This window comes from Thermobia domestica, chromosome 2 (genome assembly GCF_964235325.1).
Source record: "Thermobia domestica chromosome 2, izTheDome1.hap1.1, whole genome shotgun sequence".
Taxonomy (NCBI): domain Eukaryota; kingdom Metazoa; phylum Arthropoda; class Insecta; order Zygentoma; family Lepismatidae; genus Thermobia; species Thermobia domestica.
The window spans coordinates 191,161,716-191,188,197 of NC_137455.1; the positions used below are offsets into that span (position 1 = coordinate 191,161,716).

At 33.6% G+C, this 26,482-nt stretch overlaps 1 protein-coding gene across 1 annotated transcript in view; it reads left to right on the forward strand.

Moving 5' to 3' along the window:
• The first annotated feature begins 10,599 nt into the window (after positions 1 to 10,599).
• LOC145678328 (retinal homeobox protein Rx1-like) overlaps positions 10,600 to 26,482 on the forward strand; it is a 162,101-nt gene continuing 146,218 nt past the window's right edge. Inside the window, exon 1 of the mRNA XM_081748348.1 lies at positions 10,600 to 11,158. Coding sequence (XP_081604474.1) covers positions 10,873 to 11,158 — 286 coding nt within the window. The 5' untranslated portion in view covers positions 10,600 to 10,872. The remainder of the gene's footprint in view (positions 11,159 to 26,482) is intronic.

A 26,482-nucleotide genomic window follows, 5' to 3' on the forward strand; every position in this document is an offset into this window, starting at 1 on the left:
TTGTTTGCTATGACCCCCCCCCCCCAAAAAAATCCCACATACATTTCTAACTTAAACATACATTCCCCATCTGAAGTTTTGGAAGAATATTGACCGAAAATGTAACAAAGATAAACGCAAATTAAAGAAAAAACAAACTACTCATAAAAGAGTATCAACAACTAGTGCTATAACTCAGGAAAAGAGAAATTTAAAAATGTGAATGGAAAGATAAAGCAAAGATATTGAAATAGGAAGTAATGAAAGAAGAGAAGGAGTTTATAGGAGAGAAGGTTTCAACTACTGTGCATACAACGAATGAGATAGAAGAAAATATGATAAAAATAATACTAGGAACCATTGACAAATAGAAAAGGGATGAATCCATAATAGTTACAGTAATAATGATGAAGATATCAATAATGTTATAAAGGAAGGAAAGAAGGATAATATAGTAGAGAGAGGTGAAGAATAAGAGATTAATAATAAAGTTTTGTAGAGAGAGCTCACTGGTAATAAGGAACCATTAGAAAGGAAATAGATACACATTGAAGTACCCAATAAACAATAGATATGATAGTACGTATTGTATCATGACACAGGGAGAGATTCGGAACAGTTCCAAAACTGTGGAAGTTCATCCTAGGAACGATATTTCCTCAGATCACTATCTTTTGTTAGCTGAAGTGATTATCCAACGGAAAAATATAGGTATGTAAAAAAAAAAGGAAAAGTAAAAACCAAGAAGCTGATACTAAAAATTTGAAAAAGAAAATAGAAAGGGAAATAAAAAAAAATAGATCCGACCGACAATCTCGGTAAGTTAGTTGCTGTACAAATCCGAAATAAAGACGTAGGTACAGAGAGCAATGGTTGGTAGAAGCAACTTACGCTATGTACTGTATATTCAACGCTGTAGAAGAAATGCAGTGTAAGGTGGGATTCCTCAACCTTAGAATTAGGACCCCTAAATTACGCTATCTCGTTCGCAAAGGCTCAGTATTTTTGACTACCTGATGGTGAAAGATATTTTTCACTTTATTTAAGAAGAGATATTCTAGGTAGCTTGCTGGTAAAGTGAGTTTTTCTTCGGACAGCACAGGCGACTGTTTTTTCGTATTTCGTAAAATATCTCATTAACAACCGAGCAATATAACATAAATACTTCTCTTTGAGATATCTAGGTGAGGCAGTTAACTGTGATTTTTTAGGGCAATTTTCTCATAAAGGTTATAAATATTTCATAACAATGTGGTATAATACAACAAATATGTGATATCTCTTGTACAAATTCAGATAGTATAACCTTCTAGTGTGGTGAGTTTTGTTCCGAAGATTTTTTTCAAAAGCAATTTTGTTTATATTTCAGAAATTAATATTTCTATAATACGGTGGAATTCATATTTCTCAAACAACTTCAAAATTAGTAGCTTACTGATAGACTGATCGACTCTAATGAATAACAATAATGCATAATTCATTAGCAATCCTATTAATTGGCATGAATTATTTATCTAGAAATATTTCATCACCACGGTCATCACCATAGCTATTCTGCCATTATTGGCAGGACACTTGCCACAACTGAGAAGCTTCCATGCTCCACGGTCTTCCGCCAACTTCTTCGTCTTCACGTACGATTTTTCTGTTTTGATATCGTCCATCGATTGTAGCCTCCTTCGCCCTCTCCCTCTCTTTCCTGCCACCATAACCTCTAGCACGTCCCTCATAATACAGTTCCTTCTCAGTGAATGTTCCAAACAGTTTCTCTTCCTCCTCTTAATAATATCTAGAACTGTAATTTTCTATCCCACCATTTCTAGCACCCTGTCAATCGTTTCCCGCTCGACCCAACTAATTCTCTCTATTCTTCTCTACACCCACATTTCGAAAGCTTTCAGTCGTTTTTCGTTATTTTTGCGTAATTCCCAGGTTTCTGCCCCATAAAGTACAATACTGCACATGAAGAATTTTATGAGTTTTTTTTTTAACTCTTTATTCAATATACTACAAAACAGACTTTTCTTCCTCCCAAAGACTTCTTTCGCCATTCTGTCTTTGCTTTTATTTCACATTTGCACTTTATATCATTACTAATAATACTACCTTGGTATCGAAAACTATTCATATGTTCTATTTGCTGTGAGTGTGAACTCTTTTCGGATGTTTACGTAGCTAAACTGTTTTAATAGTACGTTCCACAAACACGCATTTCATTGGAAATAAATTATAGAGTAGGTTCTATCGAATAAAGTTCAAGATGGATAGTTAACTGGTGAACGTGCGTTTTGTTTTGATGAATTTATCAAAAAATGCTGTAATGATTTTCCTTATATTTCAGAAATATTTCATTCAATGCCCAACTGTATAATAGAAGTCACTTCTCTTGAAAGAATCCAGAAAGGGTAATTTACTAGTGGAATGCGTTCTTCATTGAAAAGTTTTTTGTAGAACATCCGCAACAATTTTATTAATATTTGATTAATATACATATTTCATTAGCAATCTTGTAATACACTATAAGATACTTTTTCTAAGGCAGTAGAGAGGTGAGTTTGATTCTTAATTATTTACAATTTTGTTTATATGCCCCAACAAGATCAGAAAAGGTGGTTTACTTTTGTGGTGACCTTTCATTGGACAAAGGTTTTAGAGAAAACCCAATGCCATTTTGTTTATATGCAGGACTTTGTCATTGACTTATCTCTCTATATTGAAGAAGAAGTTGTGAGTGAATTTCTGACTGATCAACGCCCAGGCCAAACTGTTTAAACTAGAAATTTGGACAGGGCGTAGTATCTGCGACGTGAGATTCCACTAATAAAGAATATTTGGATATTTGACGAGGAAGGGGTAAAAATACAAATGACAATTATTATACTAAAATCAACATATCTCTGAACGTTTGGTGTTTGAACTCCTGATTTAAAATAAGTTTCGCGTTTCAGTGCCTCATGATATTTGACTTAGAAAAGAAAGACAATTAGAAGACAAAATAGGGGCAAGGATTACAATTAGTCTATTATAATCAGAATCCATAGTTCGGAATCTTTTCAGGTACTGGAATTCTAATTAGATTTTAGGTTCTATTGCAGTTTAGATAATTTTGAAATAAAACGTGTTATACCTTTCTAATTATCCTGCTATTGTAATTTAGTAGAAATGTATAGACTAAAACTTATTTATTCTTGTTGTTGAAGATTTTTAGATTCACTTCGATGTTTTCGTTAGCTCTTTTCTTAAGGATGATTATTCAGTTGATTAGTGATAAATATACGTATAGGCCCGTAGAAGAATTAAGAATATTAAGTATTCAAAAACATAATATGCGCGGAGGTCTTTAGAATTTTGTTAAATTTATAGTAAGAGATTTTTTATTTAAATTTATTTAACTGTACTCACATAATGGTTATATCAGAGACTTAATGAAATTGCGTAACAAATCTGGTTCAATACAAGAAGTAGCACCTATTGCAGGAGTTATTTATTTATTTTTTGTATGTAATGTTAGATCTGGGATCATTTTATCCACAAAATATTCTTTTAGGCATACATATATTAGAGAGCACGATTGTACTTTTATACTTGTAATGATATATTATGTATTAGTGTACTTGTAATATGTATTAGTGTTAGTGTATGCATTAGTTTTTAAAACATATAAATGTAAAAGCCAGTTAGAGGATTCAAGATGGATCCTCAGAAACTTTTTCCAGCATTGGGAAAACCCGTTCGGGCCTGAATGAATAATGATAGATCAAATTTGGCACTTACAATTTTCATTTGAAATAATAAAACACATGTTTCAGCAGTTTTTTTTAACTATTTGATCTAGAAGAGAAGAAAGGGAGTGAGAAGGAAAGAGAGGAAATTAGAGTTACTGTGTTATAATAATATGACCAAATCTCGGAATTACAGACATGCAATCTCATTTTTGAACATTTTATTGAGCTGAGCGAAGCGAAGCTCTTATACTCGGGTTAGCCGTTTGGTTGTCCGCGAACTCCTCCTAGACCGTTTCGGCGATCTCAACCAAACTTAGCACGCTGATAGAGTATGTCGTGCTGAGTGACAACATAGGTCGAAATCAAAAATCCGATGTACCATCGAGGAATAATCACCGAAAAACGCTTCCTCCTAGACCGTTTGGCCGATCTCAACCAAACTTAGCACGCTGATAGAGTATGTCGTGCTGAGTGACAACATAGGTCGAAATCAAAATTCCGATGTACCATCGAGAAATAATCACCGAAAAACGCTTCCTCCTAGACCATTTGGCCGATCTCAACCAAACTTAGCACGCTGATAGAGTATGTCGTGCTGAGTGAGAACATAGGTCGAAATAAAAAATCCGATGTACCATCGAGGAATAATCACCGAAAAACGCTTCCTCCTAGACCGTTTGGCCGATCTCAACCAAACTTAGCACGCTGATAGAGTATGTCGTGCTGAGTGACAACATAGGTCGAAATCAAAATTCCGATGTACCATCGAGGAATAATCACCGAAAAACGCTTCCATAGACTTAACATGGGGAAAAAGTCATGATTACGTACTTTAAGCTCGCTCAGCTCATTTCATTGCAATCGGGTATATCCATTGCATTCCTAGTTTTAAATAATTACATACCTATTTCAGCGTTTCTATATAGGGAGGCATTGAGTAATGAAATTGCAGTAACGAAACTTCATTTGCTGAATTTAATACCTCCCTTCCACCTCGAAATCTGAAGACATACCTGTTATATATATATATATATATATATATATATATATATATATATATATATATATATATATATATATATATATATATATATATATATATATATATATATTCTCCTAGAAAATATGAAAAGACAAGAGGCAAAGATTAGAATTATTATAATAAGAGTCCATAACTTGGAATTTCTTAAGATCAATCATCAAGCGTGGTATTTGGAGTTACCATTTTAATAATAAACATGTGTTTCGGGGTTTTTAGGTATTGAAATTAATTAAGGTTAAAATTGGTATTTAGGCTTTTAATTTAGAATAATAAGTGTTTTACCGTTTTTTGGTATTTCCCTGCAAGGAAAGATAATAGGCAGAGGGAAAGGAGGTGAGGTTATAATTGCTATAACAGGACAACCATATCTCAAAATGTTTTAAGGGTAGACTTAAGATTTGGTATTTAGACTTCTCATTTAAAATAATTAAAGACCTTTCATTTATTAATATTTCCCCTACAACGGAAGAAAAAGATGGAAAGCAAAAATGATGGGGGTTGCAATTGTTATAATCTCGAAATTTTTTAAGGTTAGAGACATGAGAATTGCTATTTAGGCTTTTCACTTAGAATAGAATAATTAACGAAGGGATTTCGCGTTATTTTTATGTTTTCCCTAGAGGAGAAGAAAAAAGGGTGGGGCTACAATTGTCATAACAGGATCACCATATCTCGAACTCCCTTAATATTAGAGACATGTTAAGAAAATGAAAGGTATGAGACAGCAAGCTAAGTAAATGCATGGGTCTGGGGGCGAAATCCCCAGCTAGCAGAAGCTAATACTCTCCCACATACAATATATATATATATATATATATATATAGAGAGAGAGAGAGAGAGAGAGAGAGAGGTTGTTTGGGGAACGGTATTATAGGTGATTCTAAGCAGAATCGTTCACATGAACATGAGTCCTATTTTCAACGATTTGAGAGCTACAAGTTCTGAATCATTTTTGAGCTTATTTGCTTAATGCTCACTCTGTACTTACTCTAAGAGGTGAGATATAGCGCATATGTAAAGTAATGGAATGTACTTTCTAGCGGTTTGCAACGTGTGGCAGTGATGTCATTGAATGGGAAGTTATTGCGGGAAATTTGGGAAAAGTTAAGATTATTTGAATATTACTTAAGAGAATTGAATGGCTACACTGATTCTCCAATTTCTCTCAATAATTTCCCTTTCCAAGACGTCACTGCTACATGTTGCATACCTGTAGGAAAGGGCATTTTATGAATATCACCTTTCAAATACGCTGTGTCTCATTTCTGTATAATACTTACAGAGTAAGTAATAAGCAAGATAAAGTAAAAAAAAAAAAAAAAAAAAAAAATCGTGCACAGCCTGTAATTCATAACCGTTGACAGAAAGATCCATGTTCATATGAGCTTCTCTGTTTAGAATCACTCACTCTAACAATTTCGGAAAATATTGTCATTTCTTCCTGAAACACTCTATACAGTATATATATATATGTAGGCTATCTATTGGAAACTTAAATTTAGAGACATTAAATTTGGTATTTTGATTTTTTATTTAAAATACTCGTAATTACACAGGTATTTCATAGTTTTTTGCACTTGACCTAAAGAAAAGAAAATGAGCTGATGTGGTTTACTAAGATACCACATACGAAGTGTTCAAACTTCGTGAAAGATTTCGAGTCAGACGAATTCTACATTAAAGACGCAGAAGTAAATACGGAAATTATTGCTCACAGTAACACATGGGACACTTGCTAGTTCTAGTGCGTAAAAAAAATGCAGTTTTCCATCATAATGTGTTAAAAAAAAAAGTAGGATAAAATTTGTATCTAACGCTTACTACATCAGAGTCAATTCTAAAGTAGTTTCCAAAACAATTAAATCTGGCAAATATTTCTGTTCCAAATATTTAAATTGTTAATTGCCTCTTGAGAACTGAAACAGTAGATCCAAAACTTGAGAGGAAATATAATTAAAAGTAATCTGAAGCAAGACAATATAGTCTCTTTCTTGCTGTACGGGAGAAAACGAAATACCTGGCCTGATTCTTGATGGCGATACCATTACGGGAATTGATTACTTGAGTTGCGTAGAATCTATCCTTGATGAAGAAAGAAATACAGGTGAGAAAGTTAGTAATCGGATACAAACCAATTCGAAAGATATGCACTAAAAAGGACAAAAATATTTTGGAAATGGGGAAAAATGAATAGACTAAATGAGGCTATGATTAAAAGTATTGGGCGATTTTCTTAAGGTTAGGACTCAAACTTTATAAATACAAGTATAAGGGAAGTCTGCTCGCATCTAGTGCTTTTAGTCTAAGTTTAATTTCTTCATTAACCTTACCCTCCAAAAGTTATTTTCTCCTATTTATTGCATTTCTCTAAACTTCTCTTAATAAGGCAATTACAAAACTACTCTATAAAAATCTCTTCTTGTACCTTTTATAAAAATCATTCTATTCATAGTTTTTTTTTTTTTTTTTTTTAACTGTCAATATCTGTTTCACATTTCAGTTCTTATTCAATCAATACTTTGAATTGCACTGTGGAACGCAATATCCTCTTTCTCCTTACTATGAAGAGAAAAATACTCAAACTTATTGAAAAAGAAACGCCTAGTTATATGCAACCAGACAAACTTCTATGTTAATTTGGGTTTATAAGCAGCAGGCGGTCTATATATAGAATGTATACATAAATAATTAATTTTACTGTAAAAACAGTAAACTAGAGCAAACATTGTGTGGAAATATTGTATTGTCATCGGGTTTAAGTATCTCTACAAACTTTCAGAGTTCTAGTTAGTAAGAAGTGTGTGAAATTTGTTTCAATGTTAGCAAACGGAAAAGTAAGCCAATAAAACATTATAAAAATATAGCAAATGAGACAAGTGTTTCACGATCCCATTCAAAAAATGAAATGAAATCTTTGAGTTTTACGTCCCACGACGATCCCATTCAAGTTGAAAGGAAGAGATACAGAAGACTGTAGTTCAAACTAACAACCTTGTAATGACATTGAAACAGTGCTCCTGAATACAAAAAAATGGTGACTCAGTGGTAGAGCGCTTACCTCTGGTGAGTGGGGTTCCTGGTTCGATCCACTTCGAATTAAGTTTGTAGTAGACAACACCATGTCCATGAGTTTTCTCGGGGTACTCCCGTTCCCTCCCACATTATCATTCCACCGATGGAAGAATCATCATTTATTTGCCTTAACCATCCGTCTTTCTTAGCCTAAAGGGCATATTTGTGGGACGTTAAACTAAAATATTTCCTTGTTTCATTTTTGGTGAGTCTATATATAGCACTAGATCTAAAGTTTAAAGTGGGATCTCAAACACTGTAACCAATTTCTCAAACATTTTCCAAGACAGAATACTTTTGTTATTCAGAATGTTTTACCACAAACCTATCTTGTGTCCTTTGAAATTAAAAATTTACCATTACAAAAAAAATGCTTTGAATATACGTTAACATCAGTATAATTATGCCCCTTGCCACTGGTATACTGTCTAACACATACACCTTTGATGCACACGGTCCTGGGTTCGATCCCCAGTGGGAGAGCATTTGAACGCATTATAAGCAGTTCGAAATCCATCTTAAACTGTAGACCCACGTGCCATATAGTCCACAGATGGAGTAGTCAGTTGTTCTTTTGCCAAGTGTGTCAAGATTTTAGAGTGGGTTAGTGAGTGGTAGGTCAATAGGACGTAATTCATTGCAACTCACCAAACCGACTCTTACCCACGGACCTACTCGGACTCACTCTGCTCAGTGCCTTGTAGACAACATCTGAACACTGTTGAATTTGTCTATATTTTAAAAATGAAATGAAATCTTTTAGTTTTACGTTCAAGGGTTATGCCGGTTAGGCTAAAGGAGGCGGTGATTATGAGAAATGAATGAAATGGTAGGATCAAGAAAGTGGGAGGAAATGGGAGAACCCCGAGCAATGGTGTTTGTCCACCACAAAGTCCACACGGCGAGAGCTGGGATCGAACCAGGAACCCCAAGCACCGGAGGTGAACGCTCTACCACTGGGCCACCGCGCCCTCTGTCTATATTTTATTTCCAAGACCTCCTTATTTTATTACAAGTGTAAACTCTTTAATTAGTGGAGAGGAGGGTGTAGATTATGGGTCAGAATTGATGACAATGAGTATCGGTGCGTGGAGTAGGTCAGCGTGGGTCAGCATGGGTCGCGGTGGGTCAGAGTGGGTCAGAATAGTTTTTGGGGATGGTAAATCAGAGTGTGTCACGTTGGGTCCAGTGGGTCGTGGGTCACGATGGATGGTGGGTCAGTGGGTCGTGGGACAATTTTTTTTCATTGACCAACGCCATCTCTGTGCTGAAAAGGCCTCTATATTGAAAGTAGTATCTATTAGATAACTAATTCCCTTAATTTTGTAATGATATTAGGAGAACAAAATACAAATTAGTTTTTTAATGACTGAACATTATCCAGAGTATTTTATAGAAAAGATACGGTAATAAATTTCTCAAAATATCGATTCCTGAGAGAGAAAGTAAAAGATGCTTGAATAAGGTCTAGATAATTTCCAAAATAAGTCTTATATTTGATATTCTACACAAGGTCACTTGAATTGTATTTTTCCTACTCTTTTGGGGCTAATTTTCAATATAAGAGAACCTACACGGGCAAACTTTGATGATCGTAGTTTTAAAAGAATTATTATAATGCGTTCGATGCTCTCCTGCTCGAAATTGAACTTTAGGCCAAAGACGATTCCGTTAGCTACAAGTCCAGGGAGGAGGGTTGAAGTGGGTAAAAGAATGAATTCTAGAGACATCAAAACTTGGAAGAATGAAATGAAACAAAATTTTAGTATGGTTATGCCCTTTGGGCCAAAGGAGACAAACCAACCTAGAAAAAGATTATAATAGCAGAGACCCATAAGAAATATCCATTGTTGAACACGAGATAAGACGAGAAATAAGGTTTCGTCTTCTCGTGTCGCATATTTTGTAGAAGTGTCATGTCGTCTCGATTTTCGAAAAAAATCTTTCTATTCTGGTCTCAATTCTCGAAGACTTTTTGTCGTCTCGTGTTGTGAATTTATCATGCGTGTTATGCTGGTCAAAAACGACTAAGGCCTTTATTGTAGCAAATTCATAAATCGGAGGTCAATTACGAACCACGTAATATAAACTGTAGTTGTCAAGAATACTTGCTATATTAAAACAAAGGAATAAGTTAATATGCAGATATTGTATGAATTTGAAAAAGAAAATATATTTCTAAAACAATGAAAAATAACTATGGGAACCAATGAATGTTAAAGGACAGAGAGAAATTTTTATCTCGTACAGAGTACTAGAAGTTGTACTACCTGCCTACTACAAATACGTGGGTTGTAAGAACAGCTTTTATTCGTACAACACAATGTGCCTATAAATACCTTTTAGCCACTTTGTAGCTCATTATAACCCCCTGTTCAGGTCTTCTGCGTACGTCAAAAAAATAAATGACATTCGAATTCCCAATATAGAGGAGCTCATATTGGAAGCAAGGAGCAAATGGGAAATACAATGGAGGAGAAAAAATGGTTAATCCGCTTGCTTTATTGATAAATGCAAAAGCTCAACAGTAGCTGATGTTGATTTACTTTGATTTGTGCGGCTCTCTACTCCACGCGGTAACAACAGCTGAAAATTCACAGCGGGGAAAGGGACTACAACATCGCATGGCTGGTCTATCTGGAGCAGTCGCAAGCGTGGATACATGCCTCGTTCTCTTCAAAGGCAAACTCTCATTGGCTGTAGCTACTGTGACATCACGCCCTCATCAAAGAGTTCTTCCCGCCCCACTCCTTAATAAACCATGAGGAGACCAATCGAGGCAATAATAAGAACTCTGTTGCAAGCAAACAGCGTGTTTGAAAAGAGCTAATCTTTGGGGCTAACTTTGTGGTGTTTTCGGAGAGGGGTTGAGCAGTGGTCGGGGGCGACGAAGAAATAACAGACGGAAGAGAAAACAAGACAGAGGTTCTGGGGAGGGGGAGGAACTCTAAGCAAGACTTCAGGAGGATTCCCTTGGCGCTGGAGTCGGTCGAGAACCTGTTCGCTAGAAGTGTTGTTGTTAGTGGTGATTCGCGGGCCGCTTTACATAGAGGCATGGACGTTGAGTCCCGCTCAACGACGGATACAAGCGACACGGAACTGACATACCCGGAACAAGCGTCATTAATGCAGCCGTTGAAACCATCGCTCGGTCCGCGGCATACGATTGATGCTATTTTGGGGCTCAATCGACAAAATGACAACAACAGGAATAGTAGTAGCAGAGACTGTCAACAACCATTGTCCTGTAAGACAACGTCGGCGCCGAACGCTTCAGTTGCCGCAAACGACCCCTACAGTCCACCGACAAACCTCAAGAAGGATGTCATAGATTCCTGCGGTAAGTACCTTTTAACAAATAGACAGATTAAGTTACCAGAAATAACCGCCGTCTTTTAGTAGACTGTTTACTAACACTTTCTTTTCAGTGTAGTGTTTACATCATTCATGTCATTAAAATGCACAAAAGAAATTCTTGCAAGACGTATAACAACCGTTAATTGCGCCTGGAACGCACTTCAAAGAACACTAGTAATGCTAGTTATGTCATGTTCTATTGGAATCGTTCATTAGTCAATTTGAGTTCACACATTACAAAAATAGCTTGTTAATGTTGCAACAGGACCTACCAAGTGAAAAAAAAAATGATGGTGCCAGTCGCTGTTTAATTAGGCTAATCCGAATATAGTACTTCAAAATACTCGAGAAGGTTCTAAACGTTGTCAGCATGGATACCTTAAAGATTTGAGGTTCTTTAGCTTTAAATATACATACCTACAGAAGATCAATTTGAGATTATTTTAATAATTTATTAATGTATTTTATATTAATAACCGGCTGGATTCAAATTTTTCTGAGCATACGAGTCAATACGAATAAACTTGAGTCACATTTTATAGTAAATAGATACTTTTCTCAAATTTTCACGCCACACAAACCTACTCTGTTGCGCATCTTTAGCCTAAATTTGTCGAGAAGCTCTGTTTATTATTATTATTATTATTTCTATGGGTCTAGCGTACTGGAATTTAATAATTCAACAACTGTAAACATTTTCAGATTTCGTTTTCTTCTTTTCCTACCCTACTAGAAATATAAAATAATTGGAATCTGTTAATTTTATTCATTAGGAGATTAAGCCTATACGGCTGTATTTGAAGTACAAAGTTTTATTGTTTCAATTTATATTTTTCTTAACGCTTAGATTAGTTAAGAGATATACGGACCGATCTCGAATAATAGCAACAATAATAAAATAGGCATCTTTCCCTCAATTATCAAAATAAACACCCATATTTAAGATAAAGTATGATGTTGTTGCACGAATTTGATACTTTAACCATGCCCAGGAAGATTAGTGTAGCTCAGTAGTAGACTGAATAGATAGAGAAGCCCAATGCCTTCACCAGTTATAGGGACAAGAGTTCAATTATAGCAGGAGTTAGTGGGAGTTAGTGGATCACTATGTGAATAGGTTATTGAGTGTATGCGGTGAATAAGTATCGTAAAAGATGCTTATGTTGACTACCCTGAGTTATACACACACACACACACACACACAACAACAACAACAACAACAACAACAACAACACACACACACACACAATCCAATTGATTCGAGTGCGTAATTGACGAATTAAATCTTAACAGACAATTATTTGTCAGAGTTTTTCTACGAGTACGGTTAATTAAGCAGGTGGCCATCTTTCAAGGAACAGCCAATTGAAAGGCTTTAGTGTTTAATGGTGTAGTTAACATGTATTTGCTTTTTTGAGCACGTTGTCCTGAGAGCTCAATTTCCGATATAAGGTCTAGGCCTATACAGATATCAGTTTGCAGCGTCGTATGTAGGCTACTTTCGGAGATTTTAGAATTACTAGTATGACATTCTGAGTAGGAAGCCAGATATAGAAGTGATAAAAGTCCATGTACTAACAACATATCATGCAAGAAACTTCCTAGTGATCAAAGTTCATCGTTGGTTGCAGTGACATATTTATTATTATTATTATTATTATTATTATTATTATTATTATTATTATTATTATTATTATTATTATTATTATTATTATTATTATTATTTCTCATTGACATTTTTGTCTCCTGCATTAGCGTACATAACAGATTAATCATTAATGTAAAATACATAAACAAAACAATATTCAATACATTTGTTAGATAATTATATACTCAGTGGTGCATCTAGCTTGAGGCCGAGGGGACCTAGGCCCCCAGTTTTTTGAGTGATAAAATAATTTAAGCCATTATTTATATATTTCTGAAAGTTTATAGTAAACTCATGTTATACCTATCATACTCTGGGTTCTGCCCCCCCCCCCCCAGTTTTTACCTTCCAGATCCACCACTGTAATTATTTGTACAATTGCTTCCAAAGTAAATCTAAATAAAGTTTACTTGATAAAAGTGCAATGCTAAGATTAGGTTCAATTCTTGGGAAAGATAATGCTCAGTGGCTTCATTTGGGAGGGTAATGGGGGAAGTTTCCTTCCCGAAGTTTGAGAAACACATGCTTGTTAATAAATTGTATGGTAATATACTAACAAAAACATGTGAAATTCTTACGTCGACGAATAATCTTGTCGCCCCCCCTTTTCCCGTGGAAAAATCCCGAATGATACTATTTATAAAGATGCATGCAAACGTTACTTTATAACCATGATGAAGTGTCTATTATATATATATATATATATATATATATATATATATATATATATATATATATATATATATATATATACGTGTAAGTATTGTATAACGACTTTTTTTAAAAACAAGAGTAACATTTAATTGAGATGTGAAGCATCGAATGATTGCTAAGTAACAGAACAAAATGTGGAAAAAATATAAAAGAAGAACAATGTTTGAAGTGTTAATATAGACCTAAACTTTAATCTGTAACTTTTTAACTTACGAGGATGGTGTGGAGTAATGCGTGTCTCTGAAACGTTATGAAATAGAAAAGAAAGAAAATAGCCTTCTAGTCAACAAAACTAACGTATATTCCTTGTTATTATAAAGTGAAATCATGTTTTGGATAATAATGAAAGAGTATAGGCAATTTTCCTAAAATAACTAAGATAAATGGTTCACTTATTTATTTTTTTATTTTATTTTTTTTAAGAAAAAGCTGTCTTGTCTTCTATCGTTGGATTATAGCATGTTTGGATAAGTTCGGAAGAATCTCTTCAAAAGGGGACACAATAAAGCTTTTCAATCTTTCTATTAATAGATCAATGTATCAGCCAGTGGCATCTCTTGGAGAAAATCATATCTGTAAAGATTATAATTTTATCGCTTCAAAGTAAGAGAAGAAGGCTTTCCAAATATCCTAATCTTGTACATATTGTACATGTCTTTTTATACCCATAGACTAATTAGGAAAGTATTCTTTCCTTAATTTGTAGCAACAAAATTTTGACTTCCCTCAAGAACCTCCTTTGCCATTAGCAGCAACAGATCGTTAAATTCGACAGTGCTGGTAGTTAAGAATCATTGCTGGTTTTATTCAACATATCCTTTGATAATGTTTTGGCTTTTTGAGACTAATATAACAAATCAGACGAATATTAATTTCACATGTTCAATGATATAACTCTGTAATGAAGCCATATATATTCTGATTAAAAGAACTCTTGTATATGTGGTATCCTTATTCTTATTCTTACGTTATTTCTTTATTCGAACTCCTTAATTTTCACACGTCTTTTTGAATCGTAGAGAAAGTAACAGTCCACCCTACTCCCTACTGTACTAGGTTAATGATTCCATCTTACTAGGTATAGGCCTATCTAAGGAAGTGGGCTACAACCTACCTTCTGAAAGATCATTCAGACAGTGTAATTAACTAAATCCCTGTAATAGCATGTCTCAAACTGTGATCCGCAAACTACATGTGATCCTTAAGGTCTGCCCTTGTAGTCCTCTTTGTCTGAAATTAACTTTAAAAAGAGCAAAAAAATATAAGTCATTTTTTTATCACTCAATAAACAATTTAGAATATCAAATAGGTAGGCCTATTGCTTATACAATTTAATACAGTAACCATCAGTACAAATATCAACAGCTTATGTATTATTATAAGATATTAATACCCTTCACATTCTTTTTTTTTTTTTTTTAAACTGATACTGTCTTCTATTAAAACCAATAAAAATGAATTGAATTTTAATAATGCTTTTTCAAAAAAAGTTTATTGGTACTAACATGTGCTCAAATTTTTTTAAAAAGTAAATAAATAAGTAAAAAATAAAGTAAATGAGTAATGGAAACAACAACAAAATAATTTTCCATGTAAATCAATATACTGAAAAACAAAGATGGCCCACGTATTTAACACAGTTAAGTTACAAAAATTATATTTACGATTTTGTTTTATTTGTTGTGAGAGCTCTTGACAAAAGATATCAGGATGATACATATATGCAGGCATTTTTGCTTGAAACTGTAAAAGTAGATTTGCTTTATTTCATTCATTCAAATATTTCTGTTCTCTTAGAGCGATAATTTTGGTCCTGCTCAGACGGACAGTATCTTACAAGCCTATCGAAGGTTTTCTAGGTACAGTAGACTCCCGATATCTGGCCTAGTTAAAAGAAATCCCCGTAATAAAATGGGGAATGATTTTTTTAATGATCTGCTCGACTTGTAACGCCTTTATAAAACGTTACTTTGCTCAAGGAGCTCCAGTCATCTATCAAGGACTTTCTCAAACGCAAACATCTGTAGGAAATGTCGGTGCTTTTCTTTTTTAAGACCTACCTTTTCATATGTGTGTAATCATTCTGTACCTAAGAGCACGAAGTTTGTAAGTCATAAATCCTTGTTTTCCAGAAAAGAGCAAAAACACTTACCTAAGCACTAAATACATATTGGACATACTATATTATATACTTGGTTAATTATGTGATCAATAGAACAAAATACAACCAACATTCGTTGCAGACTTCCGAAAGATGTACAAAAATGGTTTCAACTTATTTTCGCCAAAATTGGACTTACGCATCTCATGCTCTCAGGTACAGCATTTATCAATGACTAGTAAAATGAATTTACATAAATTTTCCTAAGAATTAGGCATACTTTTTGCGTTAATTATTGCTTTTGTTTCTTTTAAAATGTATGTAAAGTGTATGTCATTTTTTTCTTTGCTTCTTGCAGTTAAATTAGAAATTACAAAACTTATCTTAAAATTTGTACAATATTTTTTTATTCTTGGACATCCTTTTCTTGATAAGTTTTTAAAACGTAGATTACAGTGCGTAACAAACAATAATAAAGTACTGGCCCAAGAGGTCAGAAAATAAAGGTAAGAGTTGGTTTTGGTATAAATAAGTAGGCAGGAAATGAGAACTATAATTCTCCGGCCCATCTGTTATCTGGTCTGCCCTTTTGCCATATTAGCCCGGATAGTCGTTCATCTACTGAATTCTTCTAGTTCCTTTCATTTTTTTCTTTCTATCAATTCTCCAAGTAATCTTCATTTTCATTTTTCATCTGTTTCCTTTAACACTCTGTTTTACCAAGTGAATTGTGTGCATACCTCAGTACTGTTTCTTTCCTTATTTTCAGGCTTGTTATTCCTTGACTTTTATTGTTTATTCCTATTGAACATACCTATGAAAAAATAACACTTCGCATAAAGTTGTCTTCTAGAAAGTAGATGCTAATTAGAGTGGGGTATATGCAGTGGTTGAAGTGAGACGGTATGCTGTGGTATGCCATACCGCCTCTGATTTTTCAGTAATGAGGACATACCGTCCCTGGTTTTTCAATGATCAAGGCAATATTTAAATAGCCGGTATGCTGAGTCTAAATCATAATAAAACATACCGCCTCTGCTCTTTTTCCACTTCGAACACTGGGTATATGTGATCCCAGTTGGTAAATAAATGTGATCTAAAGGAACCAATATTTTCCTAAATTATCACTGAATGGCCAATTTTGTTTATGCTTTCCTTCTAAGTATTAGCCCTATTTCACAATTATCATGAACAAGTGTGTGAATGATTACTAAATGTATAATTGTACAGGTATTCTATTTTTTCTGTTCTCTATTTATTTCAATGCTATTGTGTCTTATATATATATATTATTTTTCTAGAATGTTTTCTTCTAATACATTTTTAGAATATTTAATTACAATAGCGTCATCATTTGAGGAGGGAAGGGGGCAATTACCCCCGGAGTTCATTATATATATATATATATATATATATATATATATATATATATATATATATATATATATCAAGCCGATAGTGTATCTCCTGCCAATTTATTTCATGTTCACTGCTGACTCTTAGCGGTAGAGAGTGAAAATACTGCGTGGAAACTAAACTCTAAAAGTTAACCTTTCGAAGCAGATATCTCACAATAACATTTTATTAGATTTTACAGAATAAGTTTCTGAAATCGGGTCTATCGTTTTGACTTGCTCCATATATATATATATATATATATATATATATATATATATATATATATATATATATTAATTGTATAGTAATATACTAATGGAAAACGTACACCGGTAGACCATTCTTCAACTCATCCCAAGCAAAATGTGAAGTGACGCTACTGGAACTTCCGATGGATCTGGTTCTATCTGGAGCAAAGTTTGGTATATAAACAATTCTTTACTTTTCTGTAATAGTTCCTGTGCTGGGATGGATTTGGACCTCACATGATAAATAACGCAACCTTTAACTTAATAAACAATGGATTAACTAAAAACCATCTCTCTCTCTCTCTCTCTCTCTCTCTCTCTCTCTCTCTATATATATATATATATATATATATATATATATATAGAGAGAGAGAGAGAGAGAGAATGTTAACAGTTTCGAGAACCTTACTACCTTATTTGGAGTATCTTCTTTCTTTAACCCTTTCAATTATGTGAGGATTATTTTTTTCCATTTTGTTTGAAATGATCTGGAACTTTAATGATGCATGATTTGACTGATTTCGTCTTCCACTCTAGTCAAATATAGCTTTTTTAAAAAATGATATTAAATTGCATCTAAGTAAATAATACTCGAAATAATTTTGAATATGAAATATCAAAATTATGTATATTAATTCCCCAGATAAATCAATTAGCTAAAAAAAAGAAAGATAATGATGTTGAGAATTATCTTAGCACAAGGTTAAACTATAAACTGCATTTTTTTACTTAAGTATATATATTTCGTTTATGTGTTTTCTTTGTGATTTTTACTGATTTTATACAAATGAACAGTTAACAGGTAACTGGAATAAAATCTTAAAGAAACTAGAAAAACAAAAGAAGGAAATAATACAGCATATGAGTAATTAAAAACACGACAAACCTAGAAGTTACAACTAATTTATAACTTCGTGCAATATAATCATCCCTACGAGCAATTGTACAAAAATGTAGAATTACAAAGTAGAAAAGAAACATAGGTAGACGTTCACTTAGGTTCAAACAAAACCGAACAGAAATATCTTTTTAGAAAATTCACGTGTTTCTTGGGTTAGAAATTGAGAAACGTTTAATTAGTTCTTTACAGAGACTTAAAGAAAATACTAAAATATTCCTTTGTATTTTAAAATATAGTTAAAAATTCTTTGTATTACTTTTTTTCTAATTTCTCCGAATAATTACTCAGATAAACATTCATTTAATTATTGGCCATGAGAATATTTATTCCAAAAAGTGTTGTTAGGTAAATTACAATAAAAAAATTGAATAATGTTTATGAACACATATTTGCATACTATTTTTTTTTTAATCCCAATTTGGAATTATTCAAAATTTAACAGGCAAGACCAGTGAAAGCTTCCAAAGAGAAATGAATGTACACATACTTGTTTTTTATTTTTTATTTATTTATTTATTTATTTATTTATTGGAAACACATATTTATGTTTCACACATGTGTATTCACTTCTATCGACTGACCATACTTTTTAAAATAAAATTGCAAGAAAAACACCAAATGAACAAAAGGTGTATATCTATAGTCTTGGTTACAATCCTATTACTAACAACTAAGATGAAAATAAGGTGAATATTTATTTTTAATAGCATTGTCTGTATAAACATTAAAATTCGGAAATACTTTTAAATACTACGAGCACACAGTGAACCATATACGTACATTGCAGCTCCTCAACCAAGCTTACATTGGTCAAATATTTTCCACGCTTTACTTAATTACAGAAAACTATTCACTAACTTTTGAATTAATTGAATGGATTAGAGCTTAACGTTCCTTTCAGCACCAAGGATATTTGAGACATGAACCTACATCAGAATGTGGAATCCCAAGCATATGGACTCTCCATGAGAATCGAACCCTTCCACTCCAAAGACTAAGGTCCTTCGGGCTAATCATACAGAAACATGGAAGCTCGAATATTAAATTAAATGTCATTTTATGTGTTATGCTTGTAGCAATAACCCTATGCAATCTAATTTCTAAATTTAGCACGAAAACATTTTCATGAATTGTAGGATGGGAACCAGGGATGAGACAGGTAGAGTAGAAAAATTTTTCTTACGAACATAATAATATGTAGTAGAATTTGAATCACACAAGCTTTTTCTCCTCAATCCTGATAGCTTCATGCTCATGTTACATTGTTTCTGTGCATACATGTTGTGTACAAAGACAAAATTCGTAGATATTTGCAAAAACAAATAGTTAAATAAAGGAAGGTTTTAGGTAGATTTTAAATTTATTTTGTTTGTCATCACGTTTAAACCATCAAGGGATTTCCCCTGGACTCTATTTTCTCCGTGCAACGTTATTCGAACTTGAAATCAACTTAAAATGCTGAAGTTATGTGAATAAATTTGTAATGCTTTTAATAACTAAAGGAATATATGAGTCATGCAAACATGAAAAATTAACAAATTGAACTCCGTAGAGAAACTAACACATATATTAAACACTTTTTCCAAGAAACACTTCGCTTTACTTCCAATTACGTTACTAATAACGGTTTATCTCACCAAGATACGAGTAAATATCCCTATAGCAGAAAAACATGTCCATTGATTTTTTAGAAAAACAAAACTTGATTACAAATACATATAGCACTTACTTCCCGTAACAGGTTTGCTAAATCTAAACCCGAAATTTGGTGGCCAATAACTCAAGAACTAAAGGAATTCACTTCACCAAATTTGAAATACTGGTAGACCTTAACAAGCTTAATGTGTGTGATGACATCGTGGTGTGCACGCATTTAGTTCTTGAGTTGTTGGCTATTAAACTTGGAATTTGAATTCAAGTAAGTCCAAAACCCAACTCTGATGGCAAATAACTCGGGGACGAAAAATATGCGCAACATTTTTCATATGCATAATATGCTTATAATTAATAGTCTACTACAATCCAAATGTAGTCAAGATCAGTTGAGCTCCATCAATTGCTTTTATTAAAATTTCTTGAGTTTACTGAGTTCAAATCCAACTTCAATGGCCAAAACCTCCGAAACTGAAGATCTATACAGCACAATATTTCATACTAAACTCAAATGTTTACAAATCTTGTCAATCTTTACCATTAGGCCAAGTTTGGCCAAGATCGCATGTGTTTTACCGATCATTATTCCTATCACTAAGTTCTAACCCAAATTTGATGGTCAGTAACTCGAGAGACCATAACACGTATACCGTAATATTTTACGTACGTACTAAGCTAGAATAAGTCAACTATCAAACCAAATTTGGTCACGATTGGATTAGTATCATCTATAACATGCCAAATAAAATATCCTCTCGGTAAGTCCAACCCTATATTTGATTACGAACAACTCAGGAACCAAATGAATGCACACCAAAATATTTTATATGTATACTAAGCTCGTAAAGTTCTATCATCATCCCAACTTTGGTCAAGATCGAATGAGTTTCATCTATCGCGTATGTTCCTTTCGATATTATTTTCGAAAGAAAAATTAAATCACTGTCGAAAATAAGGATACTACATACTAAATATATATTTTTTTCCTAAAGTAGTACGAAGACAAATTAGATTTTTCTTTAAAGACCTAGTTTGGTTGTATCGACTTCGAGCAATATTATATCATTTGTTGGTTGAAGTGACATGATAATTCGATCTCTTTTTCTTTTTTGACGCAAAACATTGTGTTTTCGTACTGTGGTACTAGGTTTAAAAATTGCAGCTACTAGCCATATAGCTACGAAGGAGCTGTCACTCCTCTAAATAGATGTAAACTGTCAAGAAGGGAACTGAAAGATTGGATTGTATAGAGCAGCCTTTTTTTTTTAATAAACTTTTTGGCGATAGAGACGACTTTTATTTGTCAGAATGCTCTAACAATCATCATATTCTAGTATCCTTCGAAGGGTAAATTATTTTTTTTATATATTTTGATTTTACACCACTATAATTAGGTTCTTAAATCACCAATTTAAATTCCCCTATTTTTTTAATATTGGTATTACTAAAGAAAAATATATATTAGTTTTATTTTAATAATTAAAACCTATCAATTTTATTATACTGTGCAGTATCAAAAATATTCAATAGTAATAATAAATATGCTATTAAAATTCGTATAATTTTAAACTTACTGTATTGTATAATCTCTACTTGTTTGAAAATATGAACTATAATGTATGATGCGGAACTTATTTGATTTTTTTAAAAAATTATGTTTCTTTGAATTTGTGTTCAATCTAAGAGTACCGCAATCGAGGACTATTTGTAGAATAAGGATCACAGTTTAAGACATGCTGGTATAGGTTAAAAAAAGATTACAAAAAGTAATTGCGAAATAGGTACAACATGCGCATCTAAAGTCGAACACTACGTACACAGAGCTGTAGGCAAAAGGTTTCAGAACCTATCCCTCAATTTTTTTCTTCTATTCTCCTAAAAATTTTGTTACGTCTGAAAGAAAGGTCGTTCAGTTTGTTTTGGATTATTTGTATTTACGTACTTTGCCTACTGAGAGGCAATATAGAGTAAGACCTACAGTTTAAAGTAGGTTGTTAATCACTATAGTACGTTCGATGATCTCCCACCGAAAATCGAACCCGAGGTCTCGTGCGTCAAGAATACGCACTGTAACCCGTGTTGGCCATGAGACGAGACGGAATTTCCGTGCTACAACACGAGATAAGAAAAGCTCGATTAATATAAATATATAGAGTTCACTTTTCGAGACTAGATGGTACTTTCACGACATATTTCCGAGACGAGAAAGAACCAAATCTCGCCTTGTGAGCAACACTAGTTCTAGTCACTAGACTAGGGAGAAGAGCTAAAAGATTTGTTTGTTCATATAATATGAGATGCAGGCATTAAGAACCAAATATAACGTAAATACTTTTATTAATTTTTTCACACACTGATCATTTTTTTTAAAAAAGAAATTTGGTTTACAAAAACTTCTGTATAGATTTACCTCGTCTCTCAGTGAATGTGTCCGTCCACCTAGAAGACCAAAAATCTCAAAACCTTACTGGCAGATCACTATCAATTTTTTCACGATGAGAGGGTCAAAAGATGGGAAACTAGTGTGTTGATAGAGATGATATTCAGTCTGAAAGTGTTAAAGAATCAACCAATTTCGGTTTTAACATTGATCACTAAACTAACTAACTAACTCTATGGCCTATGGAACCCGGAGGTTCAATGTCGCGTTCACAAAAGCTCTCCACTGACTTCTATCCTTAGCTAACTGCATCCAGTTTCTACTTTGTATTCCAATCTCTGCGAGATCCATCTTAATATTGTTCTCCCATCTGCGCCTAGGTCTTCCTAATGGTCGTTTTCCGATTGGTCTTCCAGACAATACTTTGAAAGCGTTTCTACTTTCTTCCATTCTAGCTACATGACCCGCCCATCTAAGCCTCCTAGACTTGACGACCCTAACAATGTTGGGTAAACCGTATAAATTATGTAGTTCCTCTTATAAAGTTTCCGCCATTCCCCATTCCCGTTCCTCTTGGGTCCGAATATTCGTCTCAGGATCTTGTTTTCGAATAATTTTAGTCTATGTTCTTCCCTCAGAGTAAGCGACCATGTTTCGCAACCATACAGAACAAGAGGCATGATTATCATTTTGTATATTTTAAGCTTCAGATTCCTCGACAGAATTCGCGACGACAAGAGATTTTGAAGCGAATAGTAACACGAATTCCCTGCTTTTAGTCGACATTTAATTTCTTCGTAAATATGATTTTTTTCTGTTAATACTGATCCCTATAGAACTAAAACTGTTTCCTGCAATCAAATAAACGATCCAATAGTACGCGATATTTCGTCTTCTCCTTAACTCTTTACTAAAACCAGAAGTGATAGAAATCCACTAAAACTTACGACTTCAATATTAATTGAGAAACTATACACACCAAACAATATCAATATTAGTACGCCATAGAAACCAAACTTGTGTTCACGTGACACTACTACTTCTTTTAACTCTTACAAAACGGAGATATTTTTCAACTGTTATCTCCAAACAGATAAAAATAAAAAAATATGTTTAGCTTTTAATAAATAAAAAAAAACATATTCTCTCATCTAATCTTTAGAGAACAGTACATCGACTAACAAACACCAACAATTCATACGTTCGCAGCAATGTTGAATAGATAATGAATATGTCTTCGATAGAATTGGTATCGATATCGATATTGCCGTTAGAAATAAACCCAAATAATACTGCAGGTTTTGAACTATCATATATCGATATATAAAAGAAGTTCCCTTCCAAATAGTTACTTTACTTCACGAAACTTTGTATTGAGGATAGATTATACACAATAGAAAAATTCAAAATTCTTGCTTTTCGTGAAGTCGAATAATGATCCTACCAATGTCGATTCATACAGACCGATTCAGCTTATACTCACATTATGCAAATTATCGTACTTGAAATAATTCTGGTAGAGGGACTTCATCTCAGCAACTGAAATTTTCTTGAAGGATACATGAGCATAGATTGTTAACTAAATTTTAGTTTCAATGCTAGTATACTTCAATTACTTAAAACTATACAGGGTGTTTCAAAACAACAACGACAGCGCTCGGGAGTTGATTCCTGACATCAAGATAAGACGAAAAGTATAGACCAACCTGGGTGCACAAATGTTTCCTTTAGGAGTTACAAGCTGCCGAAATCATGATAAAAATGAATTTTAAAGGTCCATATCTCCAAAACGATGGGACTTACCGTAGTCGTGTCAAGACTTCACTTAGGAACTAATATGTGCTCTATCCAAAAGACATGTTTCAGAATTTTGCGATACTCATGAAACCATTTCTAAAGTGGGAGTTTGGTTACGGGCATATAATTTGAAGTATTCAACTACTTCTATAAAAATTGTTGCGGAAGTATCACAGGATTCTGAAACTTGGATATTTGGATAGGACACATACTAGTTAATAAGTAAAGTCTTGACCCGACTACGGCAGGTCCCATAGTTTTGGAGCTATGGACCTGTAAAGTTATTTTTTTTTTATGTTTTCGGCAGCGTATAACTCAGAAAGAAAGCATTTGTACACCCTTGTTGGTATATAGTTTTCGTCTTATCTTGGTGTCAGTAATCACCTCCTAAATGTTGTCGGTGTTGTTTTGAAACACCCTGTATATAAAAGAAAACAATAATTAAGACAACCTGGTATGTTTATTTCTGCTTGTTATATATAAGTATTTGATAAGTTGTGTCGTGAACGTCTAATACGCAATATATATACTTCACGACTTACAACTGTATCTTATCAACACCCGATTGATATGTAATTTCATTACAAACAGAGTTGGATGTTCAAATAAAACATGTAGATGACAATCTGTCGCATCTATTTTCCACACAGTGTAGTGTAGTGTCTTCTAGAATCTATTTTGTCATAGTATCTGTACCTCCTTTCAGTGGCCAATTTTCACAGTTATTAGGTAATATAATTATATTAACTCATCTTTGAAGACGTTTTCATGGTAGCATGTGGTTAAATCATTTAAAATATTGAACTTTTCTGCAGAATACTGTTGATACATTTGTATAATGGTGCATTCGCTGATGTCTCACTCTTATTAACTCTAAGAAAATACAAGCACTTCTTTCTCTTGCATTAAAACACAGCAAGTAATGCTCATTGGAACCCCGCTTATTCATAATTCGTATTGAGGAAACACGGATAAGTTTTGATAAATCAGTGAAATATCTTGATATTTGTTTCGGTTCAAAGCTCACAAGTAAATCCGTATGTGGATACAACCAAGGAAAGAGTTAAACGGCGTATAAATCTTCAAAAAATAATAAGTTGCACATGTCCAACATGAGGCCTTCATGTTGGGACAGTTTTACATACTTATAAGCAGGGGGTAAAAGTGAATCTGAAAAGGTAGTGGGACGGATGATGACGTCATGCCGTCCCCATGTCTATCTTTGCCCTTTTTAATTTTTACGAAGTGGAGGGACGCCATAAATATTTTTGGAAGTGAAGGTCGTCGTCCTTTCGCGTTCCCTTTCACTTTTACCCCCTGCTTATAAGGATCTTATATTCAATTTTGTCACGCTTCATGACGTTATTTAATCACTATATCACTATCCAGTTCGACACGTCTTCTACAAGATTGGATAGATTTTCCTCATATTCTGTATCTTCTAAAACAGGTTTGGAGACAGTACATAAATTTCATTTACTTTGCTAACTGTAAGCATATCATATTATTAGGTTGCTACTATATATCATGGTGCAGCCCACGACAGTCTACCACTCTACTATTATGCACTGTAACAACATCTACTTAAATTATAACCCTTTCAGGCTATGATCACGTAGATTATATTAATTTCAATATTTGTCATAGTGACCAAGCCTCATCTGGTCAGTGTACAAGTATTATCGAATGAAATCAAAAATACTTAATATTCCTCATCAGCTTCGAAACAAGTAAAATGGAATGAAATATTTATGTCCTTTAGTCTAAAGGAGACGGACAATTAGTGAAAGAGAATGACTAAGCAATAATTTGTAGAATAAGCATGTGGAAGGAAACGAGAGAATCCCAGAATTCACACATATCATGTTGTCTACCATAAAATCACCTGGCCGGGGATCAAACTAGGGCATCTCTTACTAGAGGTGAGCACTCCACCGCTTATCTATGCTCCTTTGAACTTCGAATATAGTTCGCTCAAGCTTAGGAAATTGTTAGTGTATCTCGCTAATCTTTTCTCACATTTTTTTTAAACCTGATTTATCTCGCTGTGTTTCCATAAGAAAATATATTTTTAAAATCTTTAAATAAGATTTTTAAAAAAACATTTAAAGTTACATTCACGAGAGGATCCAAGGAGATTATAGGATAATAGTCTTCCTTGAGTTTCAAATGAGCATTGGACAAAATCACACTTAAAACGCTCGATTTTATTTTATAATGGAAAATATGAGACATAGGTATACTTATCCTCCCCTCATAACCAAATTCTTGATCGGGGTATGTTTCAATGCATGCGACAGTGTGCCAAGTCAAGTTCTCTAGGTGGAGCATATCGTGTATATATTTATACGAAACAACTCAACCATTTTTCGAACATCCATAATTTCTCTTCTCACAACATTATTGCAACGAAAATTTGATACTTACTAACCTGCACCAGACCATATTCTTTAAAAGTTTCCATGTT